The 11,160-nt window shown below is 42.4% G+C and overlaps 1 protein-coding gene across 1 annotated transcript; it reads left to right on the forward strand.

The window, feature by feature from the left end:
• The first annotated feature begins 312 nt into the window (after positions 1–312).
• On the forward strand, positions 313–11,160 carry LOC121856030. Its single transcript, XM_042351293.1, has 8 exons — positions 313–3,273; positions 5,797–5,953; positions 6,843–7,069; positions 7,566–7,648; positions 8,074–8,208; positions 8,438–8,614; positions 9,564–9,769; positions 10,125–11,160. The coding sequence occupies exons 1-8, from the start codon at positions 329–331 to the stop codon at positions 10,335–10,337; spliced, it is 4,143 nt and encodes a 1,380-aa protein (XP_042207227.1). The 5' UTR covers positions 313–328; the 3' UTR covers positions 10,338–11,160.

Raw genomic sequence — 11,160 nt, forward strand, 5'->3', positions numbered from 1 at the left:
AGCATTTGTGTGTAAATAAGTGTGCGTGTGTGCGCCTAAATGAACGCATTAATTCAACATGGATTAAAATCTCGAGCTGTGTTACGTCATGTTCGTACAGTCAACAGATGTCTCCCTGGCAAGTGACGCTCCTGAGCTCAAAAGCATATACAAATATGCAACTTCCTTAACTTATAAAGTAAAATGAGGTAAATCTGGGTCATATTGTGTTAAGAATAAAACTGTCTTAAAGTCACTCTCTCATGATATCAGAAGTTGCATATTTCTTGCTATGACCCAATGTAACCTCATTTTACTTTTTTACAGCGTCTTCGTCGGCTTGGGCGGGATGGTACCCTTGTTTGTGGGGGCAGAGCAGATCAGGTCACAGCCACATGACTTGGTGAAGGAACCCATGACACCTCACGTGCCCCAACAGGCGATTTCTCCTCAACAAGGGGCCCTCCAGCAGGAGAGAGGTGTTGTACGACAAGGTCTCCAGCAGGAAGAGACTGTCATAATTCAGGAGGAATCTCTACCATCTAGAGAGTCTCTTCGGTCAGACAGGACCAACTCAGCGCCCACCTCTCTCCTGCAGCCAGGGCGTGTCCAGCAGGAAGATGAACCTCAGCAAGTAGGAAATTCACAAGAAGACAAAACTGTGCAGGTCAGAGATACGCCTACCACGGCGCCGTCCTTATCATCTCACCATTACTCCTTTGGGTGTCGTTTAGAAGCCAATAACGAGTGGCCCTACGCAGGCAGATCGTCTAGCAGAGAACCACACACGAGCGCTGCAGAGAAAGAGGCTGAACCAGTCACTAATATGACCCCGGCAGATAACCAGGAACCAAAGCAGGTTTTAAGAGAAGAGGACAAGAGTTATAGTGAAGCTGTAATTGAAAATATAGAGAGAATGGTTATTAGCGTTGTGAAGAGAGACACAACAAGGGTGAACAGTGAGGGCAGGAGGTTGGGTCGCCAGGAGTTGTACACTGAGACTGTCCTCCGCGACAGTTTGAGGACCAAGAGAATCAGACATCGCAGGCACAAAGCAGCACAAATAGCACACCAGCAACTGGAACACGACACCAACATATACAATGATCTCTTTCCGTCATTCTCAGATCAAGAGCTGGACAACTCGTTAGAAAATCACATTCCAGGTGCAGCAGACAATATATGGAGAGACCGTAACATTATCATCGAGGACGACTATCACATAGACCCTGTTAGTGTATACACTACACGTCACGGTAAAGGTGGCCGACAAAGACAACTTATACCGCCGCCAACACAGTCTTCTCCACCTGAGAGCAAACCGGTGCTGTATAGATATGATAAAGTTACCCACAACACGGTCAAGAAAAACCACAAGACACCCAACGCCCCTCATTTAACAGTTCGGGGCTACGAGGAAGGTCCTGTTGTCCCAGCCAAGCCAAGAGGGAAAAACACCAGAGCAAAGTTTTATCCCGGTAAACATGCTGTGGATGAAACCTTCATCAGAAAAATGAACTTTAAAGGTTACCAGAGGAGAACTGAAGTAAACGCTGAATCATTTAGCTCCCAGGCAACCTTGCTGGACATCCAAGCTGACGCAAACAACATATCAAATGATCTCAGTGGAGGAGTCGAGGTGGAGTTCACCAACTATGTGGAGGAGCCAGGACCAACTAGATCGTCTCCTGAACAAGTGGATATTCCTCAAGCACCGCCTATCCCCACTACTACCCCTCGTCCGTCTTACTCCACCACCTCCAGCAGGCGTAATGTTGTTACCACAACCACCGTGGGTTATGACAGTATTCCAACTACACCCATTAGGTGGGAGAACACGGATGAGTCTACGACTTTTCTGGAATTAGAAAACATTGTTACTATTCAAAATGGTATAAAGGACGAGGAGAAAATATCTTTAAACCCAGATGAAGAAAATGTACCGGAAGAATCAAAAGGAAATGGGACGGAAGGAGTTAATGAGACAGACGAAGACGTATCATATGAAGACTATGACATGGAGGATATTGAAGTTACTGAGCCATCGTCGACGGTAAAAAATGGTACCAGCGACGATGACTATCACGACCCCGCGTTCATCCCTGCCAAGTTGCCCTTCGGTCCCTTCCTCCCCACCGCGAGGAAGGAAGAACTTGACAGTACCCCGAGGGGTATCTTAGGCGTCGTGAAGAAGATCAAACCCTTCATAATGCCTAAGGTCGAGACGGGAATGAAAAAGCCGAATTCTGGGGACATGATGGGGAACATTCTATCTCCACTTTTCGGCGTCCAGCAGCAGAGGACCAAGGCGAAGGGCCACAAACTACTGGAGTATGACAACGAGAGAAGTCACAACGAGGAGCTTTATAACAAAGTGGGTGGATCCTTCATGCCTGACTTTGACAGTAGGACAGTTGGTTACCCCGTAGAATCCTATACATCCTTCCCTCTGATCCGCCGTAACAAATACAGAATGTTTACAAGCAGTAAACTTCACGGGGGGTTTGCCTTCATCGACAGAAAGCACCAAGAACACGGCGAACCTTCCATCATACCGCCTCGAGTAACTGACGACTCTCCCCGGGAACATAACCTCGTCATCTTCGGTCACGTCGGGAATGATACCATCATGGACATCCTGAGAAACTGCTCTAGACACGTTACTCTCCAACTGATTGACCATTATAGCTTGGAGGACCTCATTAGGGAAACGTCCAACCCCATGCGCCAGCTCATCGTGTACTTCAATCTCAAGAGTGTTAACTACGAGAGCTACAACATTGTACTCGAGCGAACGAAGCGCATTCTAGATCACTTGTCCATGTCCCAAGGCGGACTGACCATATATACTGTCATCCCGACCGAGGCGAACGAGATTAACACGACAAGGAGCAAGGAAGTTAAGACACAGCTCCTGAATTTGAACGACGCCATCCTGGACTACTGCGCCCAGGACTACCCGACCTGCTACACCACCTATAACTTGGCCTCCATAACACGTAACCTAGAGCGTACCTACAACAAGGACAGCGGCTTTGATGTGTACGACCTCGGCGGACGAAGTAATGAGGCTTGTGCGTCCAACGAGGTGTGTGGCACGGCCAGCCCCACCGCCGAGAACCCCGGGAGTAGTACCAAGACCTTGGCCTCCCCGGAGCAGCAACTTAATTACCTGGGTGAGGCAGTGTGTCGCTCCTCCTACCACCTGGTAATGGAACTGGAGGCCAACATGCCCACCTTCGACTATGAAGACTACGCCAGGGCCCTCGAGAACATCAAGGAGGAGAGTATGAGGTGAGGGCACTGCTGTCTTGAGGGTGTTGATCAAGCGAGGTTATGAGGTTTGCAGTTGTTGGCAGCCCTGTGGCAACTTAGCACACAAGGAATATTTGCACTATTTGAACATTGGTGCCATGTACATATTCCTAGTTCCGGAACAGCTGATGTGGCTGTGACGTCAAGAGCAATGGAGTGGTATCAAAGGCGGTGTTGTGAGTGGTGGAGGTTGTAGGACTTCACGCCCTAGTGGTGATGGTGGAGGGAAACTATCTCAGTGATAGTGGTGGTGTTGGCGCTGCAGGTAAAATGCAGGGGTCCGTCTTATTGACCCCAACCCAACCTAACCATTTGGATTGGGATTTATTAAGATTGGGGTCCAATAGGGATGGAATCCAATTCCAGTAGTTAGATTTTGATGAGGCTTATTAAGACTATTGGTGGCGGCTGTCGACGTTCATACCGTCAACTTTTCTTTGTAGAACTTTAGGTCTTATCTTGGTATTCGGTCTCATCATTTGTTATACGTATCGATGTGGCTTGTACTTGGAATTAAAATATTTATTGCAGGTGGTTAAGTTGACAGAAAGGATGAACAATCCGTTGGAAGATAATTCAATTTCACTCATTCTCGAACGCGACAGTGTTTTGCCTTAGCAGCCTTACCCGGAGTATTCAGGGAGAGGAAATATCCATAGTCGTATCCGCTAATCTGTTTGCACAACCCACTGAGCCTCCGCGACTCAAGGTTTTCACTTACATGACTAACAAAGAAAAATGTGATTAGCTGAACGTGGAGCTGGAAAAAACCTGGGGAAGTGTGTGGGTTACATAGGCTGCTGTGAAGCCCTTTTGTGAAAGCGATGTGTGCTTTTTTTTTCGAGGCTTTTCTGTAAAGGTCAGTGGATGGCGGTGGTTCATGCTAGTGGTTCGATGGCAAAGGTGGAAGGAGATACGTGTAATTGGCTCACACGGAACAGTCTGAGGGGCTACATATGATTGACCGATATGTAAGAGTGGGAGGAGCGGCATGTGTAAGAGTGGTAGAAGCTGCCAAGGATTGGTAGTAGATATGAAACAGTGGGAGGAGTGGCATGTAAGAGTGGGAGGAGCTACATGTGATTGGTTTGTTAATTTCTGTGGGAAGAGCTATAAGAGATGGTTCATTGGGTAATATTACAGGGAACTTCACACTGGATAGCAGTATATTCTTACATGAGTTGTTACTAATTATTTGTAATTAAATACTTTAATCTCAGCAGCAGAAAAACAAATAAAAATGACAGCTTTTTGAGTAAATGTTAATTTTTATTACCATAGATTTATCTTAATGCCTAGAGGTAGTGGGGCACCTCACTTACCAAGAAAGATTAGAACGCCTCAGTTGTCTAGTTTATATTATCGCCGGGCAAGGGGTGATATACTAGACGTTTATAAGCACCCCAAAGGACATTATACGGTAAAGTGTTCATATCTGGTGCTATTGAATGGCCAGATGGATGTTGATTCAATATAATCGTCATTCAAGTTCACATTAGTTCAGCATGTTTAAGAGTGAAAAGTATTGAATCCTTCAGAAAAACGAATGAACAATAAATGAATGAAAATTGTCAGATTTAAATGAAAGTAGTGAAGTGCAATGAGGTGACTTGTTTTGTTAAGGCTTCATGTGTGAGGACGAGTGCAGCTCCCAGCCAGTGATTAATCAACCAGGGAATTGTTGATGTTATAATTCATTAAAGTACTTCAGCATCAAAGGTAAAAGACCTTTGATGCTGAAGTACCCTGGGTTAAATACAGTATATACACTAGTTATTAAAAGTGAAATAAAAAAAATATATATATTATCTCTGGTTAGCACCCAAGGATACACTATATGGACACCCTACTCCATTCCTCCTCCAAGGGCCACTGCGATACAGGTAGAGAGTGCTCGGCAAAGAAACAGTAATTGGCTGAGCCGTGTGATGTTGAGTTTCTAGTAATGTATCATCGATTGGTACAACACCCCTCAAGATGACAGCAGAGAAGGTGGACCACAGCAAAGCAAATCGATCCAAGGGTTGGGTAAGTTTGGCTAGTTCATGTGGTCAACTTTCTGACAACTAGGAGCAAAAAAGGTAAACAATATCATGAAGGAGGTATAACACACTACTCATGTTATTTACCAATTTAATTATTTCGTTTGAAGGTGTTCCTCGCCTAATCAGTTCATGCCGTATTTAAGACACACGTGTGCGTTTAACACGAAAATTTAAATTCTTGCTGCGAGAAGCCTTACACTCTGTCTATAAACGATTAACACTGTGACATACTTCCTCGCCCTGGTCACGACTCTCCCTTCACAGTAACCAACATCTCTCAGGTGAAACAACCACTAGAAAAGAACAGGAATGGTAATTGGCCATTTATTTGCGCTAACACAAAAAAACCCAATAAATTTGGTTTCTCCTCAACCTTTGTACTTGGTAATAAACAGGTGTTTCCTCAATCTTACATTAGAATCAACACAGCTAACAACAACTCGATGTCTCTCGTTAGGGTGCGCGCGCAGACTGGGCTGGTGCTGCACGACATCCTGCCACGCGACCTCAAGAAGTATGACAAGAATCGTCCCCCCAAGTACGAGGGCCAGGCCACCATCGTCTACTTCCACGTCACCGTCCTCTCCGTCGACTCCATCAACGAAGAGTCAATGGTTAGTGTTAGCTCCTATTGTTTTTTGTTTAAAGATTCTTACCTTGATTATATTTCCCTTAATTAGAGGTGAGTAAACACAGTCGTAATTACAATGGGTTAAGAGTTAATGCTGTAAAGACGAAAGTAATGGTTGTTTCCAAATTAGAAATAAATCCTAAAAAAAATATGGTAGGCAACAGCATTTAATAATCAACAAGACCTATTAAAAAGTACATTGACTTCAATTTAAGAAAAATGCGATTGAAAAGGCTATACCCTGGATATGGCCATGGCTGTTGTATGGGTCAGAAAGGTGATCACTTTCAGCAGACACCAAAACGTTGTGACAGGCCTTTGAAATGTGGTGTTGTAGGCAAATGTTAGGAATAGTTACATTGCAACAGGAAAACAAATGAAGAAATGCTGAGGTTACCAAAAACTTAAAGAGGAATACTTAAAATGTACAGAAAAAGAAAAATTAGATACTTTAGTATTATAATTAGGCATGAGGGAATAATAACAAATATCAATGGGCCAGGGCTATCCATTTGCCAAGCCTAGAATAAACCAGGTAACGTTTTCAGTTATCCAGCTAAAGGAAAAACTAATAACTTACGAGGCTTTGGGAATCCTGGTTTGCATACTGACTGATGATAAATTGATGAATTCTGAGAAATAGCTTTACAATTTAAGTGTGTTTTTTATCTACAGACATATTGAAGAAGGTGGATGGACTGTAGGTGACGGTCTCAATACAATATTAAGCTGTCCGTGTTTATTTCACCTCACTAACAAAAATTTAAATAATATAAGGTTCCTGATACTCTGGTGTGATCAGATTGGAGTTTAATATTTTCCGTAATTCTTCAAAAAAAAATTATATGGTGATAACTTACCTTGTGTTACAGACATACGTGGCAGACATCTTCCTGGCTCAGAGTTGGCGGGACCATCGTCTGCGCCTGCCGGAGAACATGACGGAGGAGTACCGCATCCTGGACGTGGAGTGGCTGCACAACATCTGGAGGCCCGACTGCTTCTTCAAGAACGCTAAGCGGGTCACCTTCCACGAAATGTCCGTGCCAAACCACTACCTCTGGCTCTACCACGACAAGACACTACTCTACATGGCCAAGTAGGTGTTCCTTGTTATGTTCTGATTAGGCTTGTTATGGTGTTCTTTTATATGGTTAATGTAAATACTTTTATTTTCATACATAGTACAAGGCCAAAGAAGTGCTATTTATATTGTACTTAAATATGACCTAGGAGGGCAGTTTGGAGTTCATGTATTATTATATGAGCAGGTACTTCCTTTATACAGTAATTTGTTAGCTATTAGGGCGAGGAGGTTATTTTTTAATGAACATAAAAAATATAAACAAGGAAGTGGCGTTGCAGTGTTCTTTTACGTCATCAAGAAAATGCTTTTATATTGTTTTTATTTGTCTTATATTTCTTAATTAGCCACTTTTCTCAGGTTCGATTTTTAATAACAAGTGGTTAGTGGTTTGCTGTCTGTAATTTATGACATTTTATGTAAATCGAATACAAAATAAGAGAAATAGAGAGAGAGAGAGAGAGAGAGAGACTGGTATCCAGTATAGTAACGTGACTTTTCCCACTGGCAGGTTGACTCTGGTGTTGTCCTGCGCCATGAAGTTTGAAGCCTACCCACACGACACTCAGATCTGCTCCATGATGATTGAGAGCTGTAAGTCATCTCCTGGTGTCCTTTGTTTCATCCATTGTTGCTAAAAAAAAACTAATTTAATGCTTGACAGTACAGTTTAATATCCCATGGCTTTAATAGAGGAAAGAATATATATATTTTTTTGACTTGTTGAAGCCTTGTTGGTTATTAATGACTGTGGGAGAGGTTTATTGTTACTGGGTTGAAGCTTCTTAACAACAAGCTTCAACACCATAGCATTTTATATATGTCTTGTGATGTTTTCCTATCATCCATGTCAAATCTTCCCCATAGTCTTGTCACATACTGTAGTAATTTTTCATTCGGTTTCATTTTCCATTCATAACCAGCGATGTTTGACGTAGTGTTTTGGTTTTATTTTACTCATTTATATCCTGTTTTATAGTGTGTTGTGCCCTACTAAATGTGTGATGTTGCGCCCACAGTATCCCACACCACACATGACCTGGTGTTCAAGTGGAATGAAACGGACCCTCTGGTGGTGAACCCAGACATAGAACTGCCTCAACTGGACATCTCCCGCAACAACACCGAGGACTGTACCCTCACTTACTCCACAGGTCAGTAACACATTCTCTCTTGCACCAGATGTGAGTATGCGTTGATACACTTAAACATAAAATTTTATCTTACAGCTAGAGGAAGAGATAGGAAAAAGGAACACACATAGATGGAATAAGATAAAAACAGACATAGATCAAGACTATTGACACTTTACCGTTAACACAAGCAGGTGGTGAAGTTCAACAGATTTGTAGCTGGTACAGGTGGTTCTCTGCCCTTCCTCAGGTAACTTCACGTGCCTGGCGGTGGTGTTCAACCTGCGTCGTCGTCTGGGATACCACCTGTTCCACACCTACGTGCCCTCCGCCATCACTGTCGTCATGTCGTGGATCTCCTTCTGGATCAAGCCCGAGGCCATCCCTGCCCGTGTCACCCTCGGCGTCACTTCCCTCCTCACCTTAGGTAAGATATTCCTAACCCTGCGAAGGTGTTTCTCACCCTGGGTAGTTGTTCTTAACCTTTTGTATGTGTTCTTTACCTAAGGTAGGTGTTGCTCACTCTGAGTAGGTGTTCTTCACCCTGGGTAGTTGTTCCACAACAGAGATCAGTGTTCTTCACCCTGGGTAGTTGTTCCTCAACAGAGATCAGTGTTCTTCACCCTTGGTAATTGTTCCTCATGACCGTTAGGTGTTTCTCAACCTAGATGAATGTTCCTCACCTTCTGAAGGTGTGTGTGTGTGAGAGAGAGAGAGAGAGAGAGAGAGCTAGGAGTGCATATTATCACTACATATGGTTAGAGAGCCATAAAACCGAGAGTTATGTGAAATAACACAACACGCGCCTCACCAGTCATAGTTCTGCTGATCATAAAATGTTTGGTCAACTGAATATCAAGCGATGTTGTAGATATGAAACTAAAAATAATATAAATAAAAAAACAATACACCGAATAGCAAAAACTGGCAATGTGTGAAAGGCGTACCAACATTTTTACTCCTAGATGCCGGAAGGGAAATTCCAACTGACTTAATTCCTTCTAGCTTAAACAGTGTACATAACAGAGTTCTATCTGTTAATTTTCTAATATTGTTGGTGGGCAAGTGTAATTACTATACTTAAAGAACTTGGTTTTTGAAGCACAATCATAAACATTAATCAACGTCAACAGTGTACAAAACTAGTATTTCTGATTATTTTCTTATGTTTCTTATAAAACCGAGGTAAGAATACGTGAAATAAAATTCTCCATACTGCTGAACTTCTGGTAGAGATTAGGGGATAACTTTTAGTATGCCCTCTTGATTAATTTCGGTAGTATTCCTAAAATCCTCTGCTTTCATCCCATTTATCACTAAGATTCTTGTTTAGAATTTAATTATCTTTTCTTCCGTACCGTCCAACCTCCTTATAGCCACCCAGAACCAACAATCGCAGTCGTCGTTACCGCCAGTGTCGTACATCAAGGCTATAGACGTGTGGATGTCATCTTGCACCGTGTTCGTGTTCGCCTCGCTGCTGCAGTTCGGTATCGTCAATTATTTCATGGAGGCCGAACCTCTCACCAAAGACATGACGGGCTACTCTGTCGAGGACCTCACTGATATCGATGAGAAAAAGGTAAAATAATATGAAATGACAGTAATAGTATTGATAATATTAACGGTTATAGTAATAATAGTAATTGTATATAATAATAATAATAATCAACACCTTTCAGCATATCCTTAAGAGGCAAAAATACTTAGATTTGTGTTAGTGTACTGGGGAGAATGCCAATATAATGTTACTTAATAATTTAACTAGGCAGAAAATGAACTTCAGAAATCATGATTTTGAATAAGCAGAAATGTGATTAGATTTATTGTTAGCGATTTATAAAAAAATATTAACTGACGAGTCGAACTGAACTGCCATTATTTTTTTTTTACACCACGGTTGAGTCAAACAAATCTGATCTTCACACTTCTTTTAGTCTGAGGATGGTCGGCTGAATGGGTACTCCCGCAGCCGCAGTCGGAGCAGAAGCCGCCTGCGGTCGCACAGTCCAGGAGTGCCGCAGTACGTCGTCCATCGCTGCTCCGGGAAAGATATAGCCATCTACATAGACAAATTCTCTCGGTTTTTCTTCCCGTTTTCCTTCTTTGTGTTGAATGTGTCCTACTGGACCACCTACGGCACAATGTGAGAGTGGCGACGTGGAGACTGAAGGACTCTTCCACCACATACATTTGGGAAGATTGAATAGAAAAGTGAATGACTATAAAAAAAAATACAGGGCACACCTGTTTAAAGACCAGCTATTTAGCATGGCAATTTGTGACAATAAGTAAGCGTAACGGAACGTGCTGGTCGACCGCCGAGTAATATGAGTAATCCTGAACTTGGCGCCTTGATCAGCTAACTCATGTCACCACCTTCCGCATCCGTGTGATGTGTGCTTATGAGCTGGGTGCATTTATAATGGTGATAAAGCATTTATTGGCGTTTTATATAAACAGTGTAAATGTTGCGAGCATTTATAAACTAGTTTAAGGGCAATTTTTTTGAAACTAGAAAACCAAATACGAAGAAATTGATGTTTCCGAAGGTTACTTGAATCCAGCACTTAGATCGCTTTGGTGTAATTTTCAACTGTTGATTGGGATATAAGAAGTGTAGACATTAGTTTTCTCATTCTCTAAATAATAAGTAGTATAGTAATATGTTGTATAAACAGGTTTCGGTATACGTAAGGTTAAAATAATATCATCTCACATAATTGTTTCATAAACGCACGGGCGCTCGACCTTTTTATCTGATTGTAGATTACTGCGACGTCATCAGACGGCATAGCAACACGTTTCGGAACTTTCTATCTTGGTCTTCAAAACTTGAATTAAGAATGACTTAAGATGGACAGTATCATGTAAAACTGGACAATCACGTTCACAAATATCGTCTAAGATATTTCATCACGATTCATTCATTGGTCAGTAACTTCAGTAGTGTTCAAATGTTTGGAAATAAAA

This window comes from Homarus americanus, unplaced genomic scaffold, assembly GCF_018991925.1.
Source record: "Homarus americanus isolate GMGI-L3 unplaced genomic scaffold, GMGI_Hamer_2.0 scaffold19117, whole genome shotgun sequence".
Taxonomy (NCBI): domain Eukaryota; kingdom Metazoa; phylum Arthropoda; class Malacostraca; order Decapoda; family Nephropidae; genus Homarus; species Homarus americanus.